General features: G+C 33.0%; 1 protein-coding gene across 3 annotated transcripts; it reads left to right on the top strand.

Moving 5' to 3' along the window:
• The first annotated feature begins 9,672 nt into the window (after positions 1–9,672).
• On the top strand, positions 9,673–20,630 carry LOC106053179 (uncharacterized). 3 transcript variants are annotated; one of them, XM_013208671.2, is made up of 6 exons: positions 9,673–9,975; positions 14,185–14,502; positions 16,174–16,503; positions 17,427–17,753; positions 18,229–18,540; positions 18,714–20,630. In XM_013208671.2, exons 2-6 carry the CDS (start codon positions 14,271–14,273, stop codon positions 18,776–18,778), a joined length of 1,266 nt encoding a protein of 421 aa, XP_013064125.2. In that variant the 5' UTR covers positions 9,673–9,975; positions 14,185–14,270; the 3' UTR covers positions 18,779–20,630. The 3 variants fall into 3 exon arrangements, with proteins under 3 accessions (XP_013064125.2, XP_055865354.1, XP_055865356.1); XM_056009381.1 differs by lacking the exon at positions 9,673–9,975 and adding an exon at positions 13,220–13,752; XM_056009379.1 differs by lacking the exon at positions 14,185–14,502.
• Positions 20,631–22,808: the final 2,178 nt, after the last annotated feature.

A 22,808-nucleotide genomic window follows, 5' to 3' on the forward strand; every position in this document is an offset into this window, starting at 1 on the left:
CGAATGCATGAATTCATGATTAAAAAAATATTACGAATGGAGCTAAAAATAGCTAATTGACCTGAATTAACGCGATATTAAGAATAGAGTTGCACTCAAAAATGCTTTAGAGAAACAAATTTGAATGTTAATTTGATTAAAATATGAAATGAATGGACTATATTAGTATGTTCGTTTGATTGTTTTAGACCTAGGAATAGAGAGATGTGTAACGTTTCCGGTAATGTCTAATAAAAGAATGCACGTCAGGAATTCTAAATTCGCAGATATAAGGAAAGAATTTATGCAAAAATGCTTTTTTAACACAAATTTGAAGCTTAATTTTATTAAATAATGAAATCAATAGACTATATTTTGAATTTTCATATGTCAAAGTTAAAAAACTATCTGCGCAAAGTGCAGTTCTTAAAATTAGATCTAGATCCTTTCGATCTTTGATCTTTTTCTCATGTAAACATGGTAAACATAGCCTAGATCGATGAAGTTATAATGCTTTCAAAGAGTTGGGCAACTTTTTTTTTTTTAGAGTCTTAAGTTTGTTTTAGGGATACTATACATTCGTCACGGTTCAAGTTAGTACACAAGGAACATTTTTATCAAGATTGGTTAAACGGTTTTGATTTCTATTCGTAACATACATACATACATACACCATACTCTCTACTTTATAGTATATATATCTATGATAAATAGCCCGTTTTATTTAAATCCGAGAATATGGTATTGAATTATTTCTAAACTTTGAAAACTAAAGGTGATTTTTTTTTCTAAGATAGAAGAGATCGTTTTATATGTTTAAGATGTTTCATTTTTGAACCTAAGATTACTTTGCAATAGCCCAAAACATAACATGAGATGTGATCGACCATGTTTTAAACACTGGGTCATCGTAACGACTGTCTGAAGTGCGCTCAATATATCCAGTTGGGCTTCCGTAATAAAGAGAAGAAATAGTTTCCAATGATTCTAATGGATTATCATGATTGCGACACATAGCTTAACTCTTTCTCTCCTAATCGACGATGTTATCGTTGATTTGACCCCATTAAACTAAATTGATTTTTTTATTTATAAACTTTAATTTGTGGTGTGTAAAAAGAGCATGCCATTTTCCTATAATTTGATACCAAGTATAACATTTTGTAATAACAAACAAAAAGTTTTTAAAGTTTAATCAGAAAAGGATTGTGAAATACAAATGAGCAAAATAGATATTACTGTTGGAATGAGGAAAATAATTACAGAGAGAAAGAGTTAATATTATGTATTGCTAGAAGCTGTATAAGACAGTCATTTGGTTATAACAACGATCTAATATTTGACGCGCTTTAACAGAAAGTGTAATCAAGTTTGATCTAGGTAAACTCGAAAACAACAATGCACAGCAATTAGCTTAGAAAAATGAGAATAACAAGCCCGTCATTAAGCGCAATATTTTAAGTTTCAATATTACTGTCTGGTATTGCAATTTGAACATTGAAAATAAAACATAAATAAATGATGCTAGTAGAGTCATTGGTAGCTAACAAACTTCATTCTGTAAACCGTGAGAAACATTGCTAAGAATCCTAAAAAGATTTTTAAAAATTAAACAAAAACAACGAAAAAACACTCTCTGAGATAAAGTTTTGAGATTAGACCGTCAGCAAGGATATACAAGATACCATATACAATAGTAACAGACAAAAAAAAACTTCCTTTTCAAATCATTGAACAGAAATAATCTATCTGATGTAAACATTTTACATGTTAACTTTTAATGAAACTAGCGTGAATGCATATTTTTTTCTAGAGGTGTAAAGCATTTTTATGCAAAAATTATAAGACAAATTTCGTCATGGATAATAAAGGTTTTATTTATATTATATCATCACACTCACTCAGACTAGCTATTTCTAATTCTTCCTTTTTTTTTTTCATTTTCAAATTTAATGTCCAAAGAAGAAAAAAAATATGTTATTGTGTTTTTATACTTCAAGGTCATGGTACTTTAATAAACTCTTGATTGTTACTGCTGATTGTATAATTTGACTCATTTCCGATTGAATTTAGAATGTGTGACTCTAACTTTAAACAAAAATGATTTAATTTTAATTGATGTTTAGTCTGTTCTCGTGCGTGTTATTGGTTTCAGTCAAAAATAAGAACTCACTTTGCATTGAATTTTAAAATAAATTTGTCGATAAAATGAAAGAATTTCTTTTCCTGTGGACTGTCACCATTGTTTTTCTATTAGTCGAAGGTACTTTAATTTTTCGAACAATTAATTTTATTAGAAATATCTGCTTATTGAGGACAAAAACTCAATTATTGTTTATATATCATTTCAAATATAGTTTCTGCGACAAAATTATAGTAAAAAATATTTGCCTTCAAGTTCTAATATAAATCCAATATATTCGTTAAATTAACCAGAAGTTTGTTTCTATGTACAAATAATTTAACCTCAGACTTTAACACAATATTTTTATTAATATCTTGTATTTCATCATGCCATTTGACATTTAATATTCTACGTAGACATTTCATGTGGAAGTGATTGGGTTTCTTTGCATGTTTTCTGTACACTGTCCACGTTTCTGTGCCATGGAGCAATGTAGGGAGGATGACGGCTCTATAGACTCCTGGCTTTGTATTTGTGGTGATACCTCGTCTGTTCCAGACATTTTTAGACAAGACTGCCATAGGATACACTGGCCACGGCGATACGCTGGTCGAATTTATTATCAATCTTTCCGTTTCTGGAGTGTGCTATCAAGATATGTCTATCCACTGCGTTTATATCATGTCTATTAGTCTTGATGCTTGGATCCGAGTAGGCTTTCCCTGGAGCAGGCAAATATAAGAATTCAGTCTTTTTTTGTGTTAATGGTAAGGCCAAAGTCTGAGCATGCTCTTGAGAAGTCACTGATGATGCTCTGCAGATCATTTTCAGAGCAATTATTTAGGGCACAGTCATCAGCAAATAGCAAGTCCTTGATTACTGCTGATTTTGTTTTTGATTTTTGCTTTCAGCCGCCACGGGTTGAATAGGCCACCATCAAATCTGTATGATATATTTATCCCGTTGTTTTCTCTACTGAACAGTGTAGGTGCTAGGACACATCCTTGTTTTACCCCGTTTAATATTTTAAAAGTGCTCTGATGGTTCTCCGCTTTCATGGACACGAGCCTTCATGCCATCATGCCATCTTGAAATAGTCTCACAGTGGTTAAGAAATTTTGTGGATATTCATACTTAGACATAATCACCCAGAATCCTTCTCTGCTAAGTGTCAAACGCTTATTGTAGATTGACATATTGAGAAGAGGTCATCATTTTCTTCTTAGCATTTATACTGGAGCTGCCTTGCCGAAAAGATCCTGTCAATTTCTTTTTGAAGACGCATTCGCTTTCTGGTAGTAGACTGTTTCAAAATTACTATTCGAAATTGGTGCTTGACAATTATATTCATGACGATAAATGTTATTTGTATTTATGTATGTATATATGTATACTTTATAACTGTTAATTTGACATATATATATATATGGTTTGCATCAGATTAACACTAAGAAAGTAGTATGTAATTAAGAAAAAAAAACTTTTACAGTTCACATTAAAACTTACACAGTCATTCTAACATTCTTTTTGACTGTCAAATTGAAATACACACCCACGCACGCAAACAAACACACCCACGCATGCGCACATACACACCCACGCATGCGCACACACACACCCACGCATGCGCACATACACACCCACGCATGCGCACATACACACACACGCATGCGCACATACACACACGCATGCGCATAATACACACCTACGCATGCGCACATACACACACACATGCGCATAATACACACCAACGGATGCGTACATATACACCCACGCATGCGCACATACACACACGCATGCGCACATACACACACACGCATGCGCATAATACACACCAACGCATGCGCACATACACACACACATGCGCATAATACACACCAACGCATGCGCACATACACACACACATGCGCATAATACACACCAACGGATGCGTACATATACACCCACGCATGCGCACATACACACCCACGCATGCACACATACACACCCACGCATGCGCACATACACACACACATGCGCATAATACACACCAACGGATGCGTACATATACACCCACGCATGCGCACATACACACCTACGCATGCACACATACACACACACTCTTGGAGTTTCTCAACTAATTTCTAATTTTGTAGCCCACCCACGACTATGTGACTTGAAAGATTATGAACGAACTGTTGTAGCTCCACTTGGTACTTCGATGAACATTTCTCTTTGTGTAATAGCTACTGTTGTGGATTTACTATTCCCTGTCGTAAAACTCAACAACCAGTCTATACCAAAATATCAAGAGACTTTAAATACAAGCTTCTCTTGGCAGGAGAACAATGTCAGCAGTCCAGATGTGTACACGTTAACATTGTACATTACAAACGTGACTGTGTTTGATTATGGCGAGTGGACCCTACGATTAATCACTGCACCAAATTTGTGGCTGAATTTGAGCATATCCATTAATCCTTCAGGTAAAATATTTGTGTAACTTACAACAAGAAAATCGTTGGAAATATTTTTGTCAACTACAAACCCTTTTTAAAAATAAGTTTTAGAACGATTGTTTCTCTCTTTATAATTAATAAATTTTAGATTAAAAAACAAAATAAATTTTTGTCCCGTTAATTTTCTAAGCGATACACATCAAGTTTCTAGGTAAGAAGTGGAATAGAGGTATTTTACAAAAAATAACAACTTAAAAAAGATAAACATTGGATTTGACCTTTTCCCCCTAAGTACACATTTGTTGTTATCAAGCATATAACATTGCAATAACAAGTGTGACACTTTTAGCAATCCTTTCTTTTTTTTTTTTACCAAAGTCTATTTTATATTATTAGGAGGTGCGGTGGCTTTAAAACCGGGGGTTCCTGGTTCGAATCCTGGTAAAGACTGAGATTTTTTATTTCGGAATCTCTAAGAGCACCCATCTGTACTGGGTACCTGACTTTAGTTGGAGAAAACTATAGGCGTTTGGTCGTTGTGCGGGTCACATGATAACTTCGTTAACAGTAGGCCACAAAAACAGATGACTTTTACATCATCTGCCCTATCATAGACCACAAGTTTTGAAAAGGGAACTTTACTTTTTTATATTATCAATCAAAGCATCACGCTTGTAATAGAAACTCATTCATTTTTTTAATTGTGCCAAGACTTCCAGTGGAGTCGTGGAGTGCAATACATTTCATGTTACAACAAAGTTTTTTTAAACATTCACTAAAAACAATTCATTTTATTTCTAGATAAACATGTAAGCTATACACAATACTACGATTAAATTACATACAATTGTTTGTCTACATTATTATTTCAAATCTGAGTTTAAAAAAAAATAGAAGAAAAAACGTCATTCCCTAATTCCACTTCAATGTTACTGTCGCTAAGTTTAGAGACAAGAAGTCAAATACAATTCAATAGCTCAACATTACATGAAAGCGAAGTTTGACTAAGATGAGATCAACCAATTCTAAACTAGAAAGTAGAAGTTTAGTTCAATGAAACTCAACTTTCTTAGTTATATTGTATTTTCCCGTTAAACAGTCTGGCGAGCACACAAACGAGCTATATTCAGGGTTGATAACAAGAAAGCTAGAGGAAAACATAAGAGGCTAAAAGATAATCACGGTGAGAGAAAGAGACACACAGAGATAGAGAGAGAGACACAGAAAGAGAGAGAGACACACACACACACACAAAGATAGAGAAAGAGATTTGAATTGAAAAGTAGAAAACGTGTTTGTGTGTCTTAATGAAAGCACACTTTAGCTTTAGACGCCAGACTTATTGGTTGGTGCTAATGTTTTAAAGTCATTTGCAATCGCAGTGACATAAAAATAATGTATAAATAATTAATATATATATAAATTAAAGCTTTAATTGGTAATTATAATAATAATAATAATAATCTTTATTGTCCGTACAGAAATTTGTCTTACAATTTGTGCATTACACCAAACAAAAAACTTTATAACTATAAGATACCAAAGTGTACATTCACACCAGACTCACTCATAATTTACATGTGACAAAGTTTATATCAGATTGTTCTTATTTATGATTTGATTGCCATGGGAACAGAAGAGTGTTTGTGTCTGTTTGTCTTTGCTATCGGTGTCTTGTATCTCTTTTGTGATGGTAAAATCACAAAATCCTGACACAAAGGTTGATTCTTTATTTCGAGGATCTTGTTAGCTTTTTTATAGATGTTTGTCTCAAACAACTGTCCAAATGGGGTTTGTTTTTGCCAATGATTTTACCAGCAGCATTTAGGATTCTATAAAGTTTATTTTTATTTTTAATGCTCAGATTGCCATACCAGGCAGTGATATTGAAACTTAAAATATTGCAGATGTAAGCGTGATAAAACATAGCCAAGGCCCTTTCGCTAACATTAAAAGAGGACAGTTTTCTTAGTAATCGTAATCTTTGCTGCCCTTTTTTGCTGATGTAATCAGTATTTGCAGTAAAATTTAGTTTATTGTCTGGAATAGTTCCAAGGTATTTAAAGGTTTGCATTATTTCAATAGTCTCTCCAGCTACAGAAACAATATCATTTTCCTTTTTTTCCCTACGAAAATCGATTTTCATTTCTTTGTTGTTTTTTTTTTACATTTAATAATAAAAAAATATATTTACAAAATTTTTCAATGTATTCTATTTCTCTGAAATACTCATTTAGGTCCTAGCTCTCTGAGAGCAGGGCAAGAAGAGCCGCATCATCAGCGAATTTTGTGAAAGAGCAAAAAGGACTATCGGATTGAAAATCATTGGTGTACAAAATGAACCACAATGGCGAGCTCACAGCCCCCTGGGGCGCCCTGTGTTAACTATGCGTTCATTTGATATAACATTGTTTACCCTAACCCTCTGAGATCTCTGGGTCAAAAATTCATTAGCTCATAGTATAATGTCGAATATCCTTCTACTACTTCATGTGTATATGTTTGTAAGTGCTGTTTTTTTTTTTTTTTGACGCAATCATCAATAAAGCTGTACAACAAAACAATAATATTTTTTATTCACCAACCTGTCTTTAGCCAGTGCTGGATTTACTTGGTGGCAGTATATTCCCCCCCCCCCCCCGAAATAAAAAGGTCCTAGGAATACTATCCAACATTTGAAGAACGAAAAAAGGAAAAGATTGATAAAAAGGGTCCCCAATATCTCACATGGCTTAAGGCGATATCAAAACATAATCCGGTCCTGGCACCTATTAATTTTAAGACATCATGGAATCCTACTACACTATCAGATTAATGGAGATTTTCGCAAAGATTATTTCCCTCTACTGAAGTAATCGTATAAGCTGAATTAGTTCGCTTTGCAGGTCGCCGCTTTAAAGTAAGTTTGAAACAAACAACAATACAATCTTCTATTTTCAGAATGGTTAGTATGTCGCTTGAAGAGTCGTAAGCCATGAGTTCAGTTTTATATCTTTTCCCCCACTCTTTTTATAAATGCTTTTAAAAAGTGATTACGGTAAAATTCATCAAGTTATCCCTTTTTTTCTAACCCCCTCCCCAATTTTCCCAACTGGTCAAGATAAGTGATAGGGTCCTAGCGTATTAAGAAAAAGAGAACAGAAGTTATGAGGATCAACAACAGACAAGAGAACCCAATCACGCTACAGGGAGAGAACATCTTGATACGGACCACTTCACTTTTCTGGGAAGTAGATTTAGTAAAGAAGGTGGAGCTGATGATAATATACTAATTCGGATCAATAAAGCTAGGACTGCCTTTTCAACTCTTCAAGCAATATAGTGCTCTGTATATTAATATATAATAAGACCCTTTAAACGTTAAGTTGGTCTTCTATACGGTTCAGAAACTTGGAGAGTCACTAAAACAAATATGGAAAAGATCCAGACCTTTGCTAACAGATGCCTACGCTGAATATATAGACTAAAGTGGCGAGAAAAGATAACTACTGTCAATTTGTGGGAGAGAACTAGACAAAAGCCCATAGCCCAAGACACCACAAAACGAAAGTAGAGATGGATAGGACACACCTTGAAAAAAAACAGCTACCAAAGTTGCAAGGCAGACCACTTTATTGGATCCCCCAAGAACAGAGGAAAGTGGGCAAACTTGGAAGAGGTCAGTCATCAGTGAAGTATAGGGTACTGGAATGACATGGATACAGATGAAGAAAGCTGCTCAGAACCAAGTTCGGTGAAAGATGTGGTTGCGGTCCTATGTTCCACAGGGAGTACACAGAATTAAGTCAGCGTATTAAGAACGCTAAAAGCATAAAATAGCGGTAAACAAAAACAATTGGTAAAAAAAATATTTCTATTACCACAGATTTATTGTTGGTGTAGATCTATTACAAATCTAATTACATGATTGATCCAAACTAATTAATACAATTATACTTCGTATAAGATTTGTTAGTTTTTTTATGTTGTCCTTTTTTCTTTGCATTCTGTTGTAATACATTGAAAACATTATTTTTACCTTCCCGCCCATTTTCTTATTATTGTCATTGTATTGCTTTTGTTCTATTTATTTTATTTTGTTTCGGCAGAAAACAGAATTTTTTACTTCTATATGAAGGACTCAGATCTCGCTGCATGCGAAGTGAACTGGTTTCCCAAGCAAATAGAACTCAAGAATAAATTGACGGGACAAGTTCTTCAACTTGTAAGAAACAATGACAGAATGTGGGAAAGAAGAACTGTGTATGGCTTTTTATCAACTATAGGTATTGAATGTGAAAACTCCGGTCTTTACTCCTGTGTCAGCACTGACTTCAGGAACAGAAAGTATGAAAAAGAACTTTTAATTAGGAACCCAGGCTGTAAGTGTCTTAGTACTGCTCTGAATTCAAATGATTAAAATATTCAAGAGATATTTTTTTAATTCTAAGAAAGATAATTTAATGTTTACATTTAGAATGGATTCTTTCTTTATGTTTTTATATTTGTTTCCAAAAATATGAAATTGTATTTATACATTGCAACAAATAAGAACTTACAAATTCTTATTTTGTCTTATATAATACAGACGTTACATCAAAAAAAGAAGATGATTACGTCTTAAGCGTCATGCATTTAGTCATGCATATTGAAAAATGACCTAAATTCTGCCAACTCACTGGTTTTCCTGGCTAACTCAGGCAACCCATTCCATGCTTTAATAGTGCTAGGGAAGAAGGAGTATTTGTACAAATTTGTCCTAGTAGGGCTAAACATAACATGTTAATAAGCTATATTTTTCTATCAGCTTCACTTATACAACTATTAAAAAATAAATTGATACTATTTTTTCAATTTAAAGATAGTTAAAGAAACTCTTGGTATTATAGTTATTATAGTTAGTAACAGTTTATTCTAGATAATTTTTTATTACAATTATTATTTTTCCATTATTATTATTAAAAGAGATTTAAATGTGTATATAAATTGGTATTTCTTTTACATTATTTTGTTAATGTAAAAAGAAATGCTTTAGTAAATTCAGTACATACATGCTGTTTTGTTTTTTTTTACATCTAGGACTTTTTCATTTTTCTTTCTGAAAAATATCACAGTCTAATCTGTTTGTGTTTTCTTCTTGCACAGGTCCTGTACAATTCTGTGATACATTCAAAATACCCAAACTCATTGCAACAATTAATAAGGCTGTCAGTATGACATTATGTTTATTTTACAATGACAACATTGACGTCGTGCTGGCTCATGTAGAAAACATTTCTATAGACATGGACTGGGAGGTAGACCAAAGCAGTGATAAATATCTCCTCCTACAGTTACTCTTTCATGACGTCCAAGAAACGTTTGCTGGCAATCACACCATTGAAATAATAACTGTGACAAAAAGAACTCATAAAAGTCAAAGCCTGACCAGGATTCTTGAAGTGTATATTCTAAGTAAGAGATTGTTGTTAGTTTATTTTAAAAGAATTACTCATACGTAAATTAAAATATAAACTCGGCATTATTGTTGGAAAGAAATATCAATAGAAACAAAATGTTTTAGAAAGCTTTGGTCGTAGATGTAAAAGCCGAAACTTTGTTCCTAAATAACTGTGATGGTGCTTTTTCGTCATCTGTCTCTCCCCTTGTAACGTTGAGATTACATTTGAGATAATCCTCTGTGGGGGGCTGTTGCTGAGTGGTTTATCAATTGGCCTCCTAATATGGGTTCCTGGGTTTGAATCTCGACGAAGACTGGGATTTTGGTAGTTCACTATTTACACAACGAAGTGTGTACAACTCAGTACCGACCACTACAGCACGCCCTGCTCTAGTGGAGATCTCCTCTACACCGTGTGCACATTTCTTATCAACCTAAGCTTGTGTGAACCCCCCCCCCCCTCATAGGTTCATGAGCTTTAAAATTTAACCGCCATATTCTGTCATTGGCCAGTTGGAGATCGATGGCATTGATTGAACAGGTCGATTAGAGTTGCCCCTTTTGCAGCCACTGGTTACCGTCTGCACCCAAAGTTTTCTATCATATTCTGTATTTAGTGAGATAAAGTTGAGGTCATGGATTGTTCTATTTCGGTGATTCCCAAACATTTTTGTCTCGTAGACCCCTTTCCATGTTTTCTAGTTTTTGGTAGACCCCCTTCTTAATTTGCAATTTTTAGCGAATTCATCAACATTTTTTTTTAAAGAAATTTCTAACTGTAGTGAGTTAAATAGTGAAAAAATAAATTAAAGCTACATATGTAGTTATAGAGATATATTTTTTGTTATTGAAAAAAAAATCTAATTTAAACTAATTTAATTTTTTTTTCTTTTTTGCGGGTGTATAATCCGTTGCTATGGATAATATGTTTCATAAAGGATTTTGTTGTTCTATAAAGTAGTCCTTAAAAAATTAAATATTGAGTAATTCATTAATCATTTTGTAAAAGTTTTCGCAAAGATCAGTTTCACGTCTATTTCTTGATCTTTCACGTGTGGCTCAAATATTGGGTCGGCGGAGCTTTTTTACACTAACAGGAGAAGGGGCGAAGGTGGGTAACTGTCAACTGTAAGCTTCGAGCAGGAAGGGCTCATTAGCCTTGGCTAGATACTCACCTAGCAGAAAGAAAACTGAATTCAAACCTCTGCTGCCTTGCAACTATACCTAAACATGGCAAAGGTTTTGTGGTTCAACCCTGAGGAAAACTAAGGAGCAGTTTACAGCACTCAGCGCTACACCCTGTCAGAACCTATAACGCCGCAGTTCCCAAACTGTATATATGTCGTTTTCCAAAGAGTTATTTAGAAGCATTTGTTGTTATAACTCATAACACAAAGTGACCTTGAAATTTATTGTTGCTATAAGAACTTCTTTTAATAATATCAGATGTAGGTTTGTGTAAAACAGTGTTTCAAACAACAATGGCTGGTAAAATCAATGTCTTATCTATAGTGTTTTCCGTATTTGGCTATAAGTAAAGAGATGATGATGATGAAAGAGATCTTGTGAGACGCTCACAACCATCAACTTCTCTATATGATGTAGAAGAGAGTTTTTGTGGGTCTAATTCTAAACTTAATCTTTGAGTGTTCGAAAGTTTTTTCAAATCTTTATCTATTTCTGTCAGTGTGGCATTGTCTCGGATGATCCTATAGCGTAATTGGTTTCATATCGTCATAAAAAAGTCACTTAGGCAACAGTTTGTTCGATAAGGAAGGAAGGAACAATTTTAAATAATTAAATCTTTACAATTACATTTCTTTTTGTTAAACATTAGCTACCTGTAGCCAAAATCAAGGTATTTAAATAGCAGGATAAATATTTAATAGATTAACAAAGGAACAAATTATAGATTAATGTATGAAAGAATTACATTAATGACATGTAAAAATTAAAGTCACGACCTGCTTAAATGAAATATATTATTGTAGACCCCGTGGAATTCTCATAGACCCCCAATTTATTGTTTCACTTTCGTAGACCCCTTGGAAGTCTTCGTAGACCCCTGCGGGTCTACATAGACCACTTTGGGAATTACTGTTCTATTTCGTAGAGGCTGATATCCAGAAACTTTGCTTGTATCGCTTATCAAAAAGTTAACCCATGTCTGGACCCATCATCATCATCATCATCAAACTCCATTAGAGTGAGGGCTTGAGAGGCTCAAATCCTCTCTTGCAATAGCCCTGGACAGAAACCCTGATGTCTTGCATAGTGCATAAATGTCGCCATACAGGTCGAGAATTTTTGGTTTCCCAGACCTGTCGAGACGGAGATCAGCAAGTCTGGGGCAGTCAAACAGAATATGAGGCACGGTTTCCTCTTCTTCCCTGCAGCGAGGGCACCGTGAATCGAAATCTGGATCCATAGAGGAGTTCATCTAAACATGTTCGAAAACCATCACTTTTAAATATTTCTACTATATATAGATTTCACGATTTAAACATTAATTGTAAACTTTAATTTTAGCAAAACATAGCAAATGTGGCAAAAAAAGATTAGATTTAGAACAACGTATTAGTTTAGCAAAATGTATTATTTTTGCGAACTTATGAAGTTAAGCAAAATCTCTAAATCTTAACGAAATCTAACATCTTAGAAAAACCTTTAAATCATAGCAAAACCTATTAGTATTATATAAACCTTTTAATGTTATCAAAATAATTAATTCTAGGCTTCTAGCAACATGTATAGCTTTTTAGTAAAACTCATTTATTTTAACGAAACCTATAAAAATTAGCAAAACTTATAAAAATTACTAATCTTTTAATTTTAACAAAACCTATGTGAATTAGCGATCCTTATGAGTTTCAACAAATACGATTAACTACTCGAACCACGGCGTAACATACGCCGCTGTTTTGCAGGACCGGCATAAGGGCACTGCAACCTATGCGATGGCAATGGACCTGTACTTTCATGTTGGGGTGTCATTCAAAATGAAAAACGCCAATCCTACGCGCGATAAAAAAAAACGACATTATACAGTACCCGCAATTGTGGAATCTAGTGAAAGAAGCTATTCGCTCTTCAAACAAAAGAAGAATCACTTGAGGTCAACAAAGTTGAAGATAGATTGAAACATTTGGTAATTCTTGCTACTGAGCGTGATCTATGTAGGAAACATAATTTTTTGATATATTGTTTGACTTCGCTACAAGCAAGGCTCGTTAAGTAATTATGTGTCACAGTCTCGGTTGACATTGCCTGTTAAATGTTCACCTGGGGTTAAAACTCCTGATATAGAAACAGGAAGTAGAATGACGTTTAGTTTAGTCAGTCAGTCAGTCAAGTGGTATCTATTGGACAAGGCGGTCAAGTAGTATCTTTAGGGCAGTTGAAGCCAGTGGTCTTTTAAAACATGTTTTTCTAGTAGTTATTATTGTTATAATCCGTATTATAGAGGTTCATTGTTACCCGCTGAGATGCTGACGTTATTTGTAGTCTACTCTGGAGAATATTTGATACCGCTGTTATGCGGATGTGATTGTTTCTTATGGACATATGTAACTGCCAAGAAGTGCAGTATTATTATTGTTATAAAAAAACTCTATACTTTATCTGCTGAAACGGACTTGTGTCAATCTGTAGTATCTATGTTTGTCACGTGTCAGGAGTACTCCAGGAAGCACGAACCCAGCATTCCACGACATTCGCGACTCATTAGTAGTGCACAGTCTCATGTTTAATAGTAATATTAAAATATACATACAGTGCATATAAAGTTTGCAGTAAGTAGTAAAGAATGAATAAAATGCAAAGACGAATTTATTTTCTAATACTCTTAATTTTCATGTATTATCCATATCTCAACCCAAACTTGGCCCTGCTCAAACCGTTTCGCATAGTGCCCCGCAATGGTTAGGTCCAGCCCTGCTATTTGGTGACGGGTGACTACAGAGAATAGTGCTTGTTCTCCCCCCCCCTCTTTTTTTCCGACACTAGTGCTACGCGGGGTAACTCTAGTCCGCCTTGCAGAAAAAAAAAGATGTATCTTTTTATTACTTCTTGGTGGTGTCAGGAATGGCTAGGCTAGGCCATGAAGATATATATATAAATAGATATATAGATAGATTCTTTCAAATCCTACAAACAGTGGCAAAACCTACTGGTTTAATTTTAAATCCCGTCAACGAATGTGTAAATTTGTTTTTATTTTTCAGAAGATGTTTTATTTTGCAACAAAAATTCAAACCATTCAGAATTTTAAGTAAGTAAAAGTGACATTTTTGTCACAGAAATTTGCCTCATGGGCTTTTATAAAGACATTAAAACTGCAACGATTAAGCGTATAGATAATACGAAAAGAAGTCTATCTTTGAAGGAGAACATTCAATCATTATACGTAAAGTATATTTCAACTGATCGATACAACTTACAAATAAAGATTGAGAATATTTTAATGTCTCAAGATTTTGAAATCGAACTAAAAACCTTTTCATTTTTGGTTTTTATTTACAGATTTAAAGTGATATTAAAAGGTTAGTTTATATCTTTTCTTTTTTATTAGCTTATTATGTTAGTACAGTATTTCACAATCTATAAACTGAAGTTCCCCTTCCTCGCGACGAGAATATTATTCACGCCCCCCCCCCCTTATCCAAGTTGGGACTTGAGGGAACACTGCAGGGTCTTAGCGGGCTGCTAGAGGGTTTGATGAAATCAAACATTAAAACACATAATTATAACCCTTTTTCGTTTTGCCTACATTTTTAATTAAATATTGATAGGAATCCATGTGCGCCATGAATAATCGCTTTAGCTACACCATAATTTTTTGCAACCAGATAACAGTTTTCATCATAAAAAAAACAAAATCTTACAGTTATAATTAAGTCTTATAAGCCTGCAATGCTTGATGCTAGGGACATTTATAACACACATACGCCTATAATAAGCTACTTTACTTTTAAATCTTCTATCCTTAAGGTTTTTTAAAATTTAGTGATTTTACTAAAGGTTTTACTCTAGTCAAATGTGAATATTCGTTTGTTATGACTCACTGCTCCATTTTGTGTCTGTTCCAAATTCTTAATGTTTTCTTGAGTTGTGGGGTCCCAAACAGAGGATGCATATTCTATTATTGGTTACATAGCATTTTAGTTTATGTTCTTATTTGATTTATAGAAATTTATTTTCATAAATCCTAATGTTTTGTTTGATTTTTAATAGTTTCATCAATATGGGGATTCCATGACTGTGTTACATTTTTTTAGTCTCTCTTTCAGATTTAGCATGTATGAACGTAAGCTTTGGTTGCACTCAGATCTTTGTATATAATTCCATCAGAATTTCCAGCTTTTTTACACAACATTTACTATATCAGTGTCATTATAGAAAATAAATTGGCCATACTGTTTACATATATCAATCTTAATTTCTTCAAATGTCTTTTATATTTATCTCTTATATCAGAACACAAAAATAAAATTTATTGTGCTCATATTATTTACCACAATCTATATATGTGATATAACAAATAACAATTTTAACTTATCATATCTAAACTCAACTCTTCAACTGTTTTGTTATACTATAAGTCACAACCTGACAAAGGCCTTTGATCAATTTTATAAAATGAAGTTCTTCAAATGAGTTTCCTTCTTCTTGTAACTTTATCGACTTCTAAAACTGTGTAGATCTACATGCAGATCGTTATCTCATGCTCTACTTGTAATGATGTTATGTTTTAATTTCTTTTTCTAAAACTTGTACCATTATGCCTTCAATAATTCTATTTCTAGCACTTAATAGCTGTCGTGTATCTGATTATCATGATATTGGCACATTTTCATGAGTAATCCATGAACACAAAAAAATCGATTGCATATCATTTTTCTTCAGGTACATTAAATGTAGACATTTTCGCCTCAAAACGTTTGAAGACAATCCCTTATATCGTCCTATTGTTGATCAAAGCTCTGAACTTTTCTTTTAACCCGGCTGGAGGATTTGAATCGTCTCGCTTCACATTTGAATTATTGAAATTAGAAAAAGAAAGTTCCCCTTTTAGAACTTGCGATCTATGGGGCAGTTGATGTTAAGGTCATCTGTTTCTATGGCCAACGGTTAACGGGCAGGGTGTCATGTGGCCAGCACATCGATAAGTTTTCTAATTGCACTTAAATAACAACCAGCATGTTTGTTTGCAGGGCATTTGGAGCTTTGTAAACACGAAAGCAACGAATCCGTGTTCTCATCTCATCCCTTTGGGGATCAAGTCATTCATGTCTGTTTTCTTACTGACTACACCATGGACGACATGGACCATTGCTTCATAAATAACAAAAGATATCCAATAAACGAGTTTGCTTACGACAGAGACATATCTGTCAGTGTGGACCAAATCAAACGTAATCATCAATACTTCCTGCAAATATATCTTCACAACGTCTCGATCGTTGACCAGATTTATGCACTCAAGCTGACACCTATTTACTATCATAGTTTAGTTTATTCTTTTTACACACAGATAAAACAAGGTAAGAGAAATAGAGAGGAAATAAACCTATAATCTTACTATAAATAATTTTATTTTTAATACTATATAAAACATGGCTTGTAAATGTGTAAAAAAAAAATATTTTTTACTCTTTCACTGTCCGAAAGTTATCGTAATATATCATTTGCTACAGGAATAAGAAAAGTGGTCACTCTCACCTCCTTTGTGCAGATATAATTTGAGTTGGGTTCAATGCGGTTGACATAGACGTTGATTATGGTTCTAGATGCAGGAATGTGGAGAGAAATGGTGACGGCCCTTAATACTTACCCATGAAAAAACGCTGTTCATTTAGTGAAAAAACAGATGAAACCTTAACCCTCAAAATGTCCCTTAGGGTTTTTAACATGTACATCCGCCATTTCAGAAAATCATGTCAATAAACATAGGATCCAGCTGGATAAGTTTAAAGCCGAGAATTCTGGGCTATATAAGGTCTATCAGCTACATGAGGAGTCAAACAATTATTGTGCATAGTTTTTAGCCCTAAGGTTAATGGGAAATGGTTCATCATCATATCACTAGTATGGCTGCCTGGTCATGTGGTTAGCGCACTGCACTGTCGCTCTGACGTATCGATGGTCTCGGGTTCAAACCTTACCAGCTCCCATCCCTGTCATCTTTCGGGAAGTTTAGACTCGGAAGTAAAATATCTTCAACTCTGAATGAACATCCGAAACATGTAAAACATTTTACATTAACAAATAAAATAAATGCGATCAGAATCGATTCTCCAATATAGTGCAGCTTTACTAGTCGAAACATAGTTTCTTCACTGACTAAATGTGGAATAACAAAACATTTCACTTCTGTTTCAGCGGTATATTATTGAAAATTATTTTAAATTTTATTTCTAATATTTTAAAGGGTCCCTTTTATATGTTTTTATTTTACTATTTTCAGAGAAAGATCTTGAACTAGTCAACTGTGACGGTCGTTCAATGAAAGTGGTCTATTACACCAGTTTACTAGAAAACCTAACAGTCTGTGCAAAAATTTTGTTATCTGGTGAAAAATATTCATGTATTAAAAGTGCTGACTATGAATTGATAGGAAACGAAGGGCATGACAATCATGAATTTAATAATATATTTATAAAATTTGGCTCTGGCCAGATAACTGTAGATATAATTAATGTTACAGAATACAATTTCGGAAGATATGATGTTAGATTACATATGTGTAGAAATTATTTTGAGAAATATACATTTTATTTGGTATATAATGAAGGTAAGTGTTTTTAATTAATTAAATTTATAATACCTGTAGCTACTATTAAGGAAGCGACTTATTTTTATGCTAACATTTAGACACAATTTATTGTCGATTAGATACTAAAGGGATTACGTTGTCAATTTATAGTATAATATTTTCTAATATTATGTCATCTTGATACGTTAATAGAAAAATTCAAATTTAGGACTTTCATATCTAGATATAAATTAGAAGAAATGAGACTTTTAATTGTTTATTGCTGAAACAAATTATGAAAACAGCATTACAATACTCTTGTGATGAAAATAGTTTTAGAAATTTTAGATACTTAGGTGAAAGTTACTACACAGGAAAGACATTGCGGTTTCGTGAATATAATACGAATAGCATTTCTCCGATCAGTTGGGTACTGTGCATGCATCACGCATAACATTATACCTCGCAACATATTTATAATAAATCGTTACATCTTGGTATGTTTTTTTTTTAGAGCTTCCAAGCTCTGTTTGCAAGAATGGCACTGTAAACTTTTCCTTACAAACACAACCTGAGGAAGAAGTCTCTTTGTGTTTCAAAAGTTTTGGAGGCATCGACAGAAGTATTTTAATCAATAACAGAAGTGTACCTATAACTTCACCAATGTCTAGGCATCGCAATGTTGAAAGCAATGGTTTCACAGTGTTCAGTAGATGGATCAAGAAATGGAGAACACATTACATTCAAATATACATGCCTACGGCTAATTTGAATTATGTCCATATTGAACAAACCTTAAGCAACAGGGTCCTGGTCTATAAACTGAGTAAGTTTAAATACAGAAAGTAATTACAATTTTTTTGTAAGTTTTAAGTTCAAATAGTATAAGAATAGATTAGGATTCATCTAAGAGTTGCTCAATAAATATATTCAAAGTAGACAAAATATTTATAATGTTATTATTAGATGTTTCAATAAATCCTTTTTTTATTTTCTAAGTTCCAGTTATTAATGAATACACTGAATACAATATTACTCGTGAAGGTAAGCATACTATGATTTAAGAATTTAAAATTTATTACTCTACATTTACATTACTACGAATAAAAAAAACAACAGAATAAACACCCCCACAAATTACTGTTTTGTAGACATACAAAAAGCACAAGCATAAATTGATTATCATTCTACTTAAAATCATTTGTCTATCTGAATGTATCTAATTGCCCAATTTCCTCGCATGTCAATACATCATTTATGTATGCTGTTTTGTTTAAGGTAACTATCTTAATCATCCCACAATTCGGGATTTGAGCTGCTATATAAGTCCTTTATTTTAAAATCCCGGCCATAAATTAAAGAAAACATTAAGAAACTGAATCAGACACAAAAAAGCAGTGACATTCATAACAAACGAATATTCACATTTGACTAGAGTAACACCTTTAGTAAAATCAATAAATTTAGAGAAGATTTAGGATAAAAGACCTAAAATTAAATTAGCAATTATACATAAAACATTGAACCAAAATCTTCAAATACAAAAAGAAAACCTAATAAAATTGTCAGAAAGACACAAAGATAAAGGCACAATCCTCGTTCCATATGCTAGGACAAATGTGTACAAATTTTCTTTTATCCCTTGTGCTATTAGAGCATTGAACGGGTTGCCTGAGTCAGCCAACAAATCCAATGACTTTGGCAGAATTAAAGTCATTGTTTAACATGCATGACTAGATTGAACTAAGGACGTAATCATCTTCTTTTTTGAAGTAGCGTCTGTATTTTATAAGAAAAGATACGGAGAACAAGGTTTAACGATCTGTTAAAGAATGGTTGTTTTATTTTTTTTTTGTGGCAAGTTTGAAAAAGTATGGGATTTTTATTTTGTCTCGTATTGAGGCACCTTTTATCATAGCTTTGCTTAGGGCAGTAATTTCCAAAGAATTCTATTTAGACTTTCAGGGGTCATCGAATACTTTTATTTACCTATGTAAATGGGGCTCTCTGATAGTAGATCGCAATTATGCAGTTAAAGACTTAAATTTTAATTTCCCATTAATGGAATAAACTGATACACACATACACATATATCTTATCTTATATAATACATATAAATAATACATATATAGGATTTGTATTTTAAGTCCTTAATCTTTTTATCATGTTAATGGAATGAAGAATTATATTTTTAATTTTAATAACTTATTTTAAAAGTATAATTTTGTCTTGAGATAATTTTCATTCAATATGTTCAAATCTAAAGCTTATGTAGGTCTAATACATATGTGCTTTAATTTCACTTTATTGTAATATACATCAGCAAATACTGCATTAGTGTTCTTTCAAATTAGGGATGATCATTGAGGTCTCAATGGAGAAAAGATACATTTTAGATGTTAATGTTCAATAATTAATATTTTAGTACTTTAAATTACGCAACAAACAAAAATGCATGTAGTTTATATTCTAGTTAGTTACATCATCTGCCCTATACACCACAAGGTCTAAAAGGGGAACTTTACTTTACTTCACTACTTTTTGTTTTATATCATTTTTTTTTTAATCAAACTCTTCATTTTCTCTTTAACATATTTGAAAAACAAATGCACTGGAATGCATCAAGCATGTGTCTTTAAGATTATATTGATGTATCTAGGAGTTGCATAATACTCATTCAAAGTAGAGATAGGCTTGGCCTCTACCAATGTTATAGACAAAAGAGTGCGTGTTAGAAGTGGACAACATCAAGGGACTTCATTACTTCGATCTTGATACTAGAAGAACTTTTTCGTTTAATGTACCGTGAGCAGGTCTCAAGATATGTTTGTGCTAGTTGTTTTGTTTTAACAAAGTATGTTTTTCGTATTCCATACAAAGTTTTCCGGAATCACTCACAGAATCACAGGTAAATTAGTATATTTTTTTTTTTTTAATGGTCAGACCTCCTTACAAGGACCTAAGTTAAATTAATATGACTGTTTAAATAAATTATTAGAAATTTGTATGCATGATTTTATTGATCTTATATATATATATATATATATATATATATATATATATATATATATATATATATATATATATATAAAACTATGTAGGACTACTTTAATAGTATTTAAATGTCGTTGTTTTCTCTATTTAAAACATATAGCTAATTATCAAAACATTTTGATTTACAATTAACAGATGATTTAAACGAATAAAATATTTCCATTGTGATGAAACTTTTATTATACAGGAATATAAGTCCAAATTGCAAAAATGAGCACACCACGATAGTATGCCTGCATTTTCAAATACCTCTCCTTTATTACCTTACTTTTGGTTGATTGTTTACGAGTGTTTATTATATAATTGTAAACACACAATATCGTTACATTTTATGAATATTGGCCTATAATTATTAATCATGGAAATGAGAATTGAAATTGTGGCTTTTCGCGAGGGCAATGGTAAGAAAATGTTGCGCTGAACTCTGATAACATGATAGAAACGTGAAAGAAACGTGATAGAAACGTGAAAGAAACGTGATAGAAACGTGATAGAAACGTGATAGAAACGTGAAAGAAACGTGATAGAAACGTGATAGAAACGTGATAGAAACGTGAAAGAAACGTGATAGAAACGTGATAGAAATTTCAACCTAGACAATTTATAGTTTTATGTAAATGCCACTAACGATAAATGTGATCGTTTTTTTTTAAATGTTAATAATCTTTACATTTAGACTCTGGCTCTTTTGTATTTTAACCATTTGATTATATAAAAGCAGTAGCTGTTCCTGGATCTCCAGCAGCCTAGCCGGCATTAAGCTGCAAGAAATGGACTGACGACACAGTGGAACCATCCAGTATCTATACTGCTCTGAACCAGCAAACAAATGGTATACAAGACTTTAAGAAACTGTATGTCCCAATTATCAAAGTCACATAGGAAATCGAATTATGTAACACCTTTACCTTTTCTATATAGCCTTGTTTTTTTTTCTTCAAATAGGTCACTATTAATAGTAAGAAACACAGTACATAATGTGATAAGGGAGAGGAATATTCATCTTATTTTTAACACATTTATGCAAAATGGTTTTAGATTTTTGTCAATATTTTAAAAATTGTATTACTAAATTAATTTCAGTCATAATAACTACCAAAATGTACAACAAATGCTTACTATTTTTTTAAGACAAAAAGTCTATAAAATATAATTTTAAATGGAACGCAATCTTAAACAACAATTAATAAGTAGTGTTTCATAATGTACGCGTATATTTACTGCAGTATCACAATAACAAAACCAGCATGCATAACTATAGGGGAATCTTTTTCTCGTTTTTTTTTTTTATGGAAGAGTTATATTTATTGAGGCTTTGATGAGAAATCGATCCTATAGAAAGAAATATAATTAGATCAATTAGATAATCATTCAATAACACAAGTTAGACCAGGTTTACGTTTAACTTCACATTCACTTATCTCTTTATCTGTTGAACAATGGGGCACCACACAAGATCTGTCTATCATCTCTCTTCATTCCTCTCTGTCTTTCGCCTTTGATAGAATGTAATTAAATGACAGGCCTGTCCATTCTTTGATGTTGTCTTTCCATCGCTTTCTCTGTCTTCCTCTTCATCTTCTTCCTGGCATTGTTTCTTGAAGGAAGGTCTTTGCGAGTCCTGATGACCTTGTGATGTTGCCATAGAGTTTGAGCGTGGCGTTTAGGTCCTTGTGGGGTCCAATTGTTGTATTTACTCTGTTTCTAATCTCTCTAGTCGTGATGCGGTCTTTGTAATTGAGACCTAGGATTTAACTATATGTTCATAACTATCAGCGAATCGAATACATATGAATATTAACATTGTATTAATTATAACATTAATAAATCTCCGTATTATGTGATATTAAGTCGAATTGACAATACATTAGCAGATGGGCGTAGCCAGGGGGGGGGGTTCTTGGGTTCAAACCCCCCCCGAAATGAAATCCCACCCCCCCCCGCAGGGGGGAGGATCGGAATTTAGTGACTGATTTTTTGCTTTGATTTTGTTTATTTTAGCTGAGATTTTAATACTAAACCATCACTTGCCCCAGCACA

Source organism: Biomphalaria glabrata, chromosome 14 (genome assembly GCF_947242115.1).
Source record: "Biomphalaria glabrata chromosome 14, xgBioGlab47.1, whole genome shotgun sequence".
NCBI classification, from domain to species: Eukaryota; Metazoa; Mollusca; class Gastropoda; family Planorbidae; genus Biomphalaria; species Biomphalaria glabrata.

Excerpts from the sequence above, each read along its gene's own strand:
- LOC106053179 (XM_056009379.1), top strand. The coding sequence starts at position 9,735 with ATGACATTATGTTTATTTTACAATGACAACATTGACGTCGTGCTGGCT. Across the intron at positions 16,504-17,426 it reads TTACACACAGATAAAACAAG|AGAAAGATCTTGAACTAGTC; the intron begins GTAAGAGAAATA and ends TACTATTTTCAG. Across the intron at positions 17,754-18,228 it reads TTATTTGGTATATAATGAAG|AGCTTCCAAGCTCTGTTTGC; the intron begins GTAAGTGTTTTT and ends TTTTTTTTTTAG.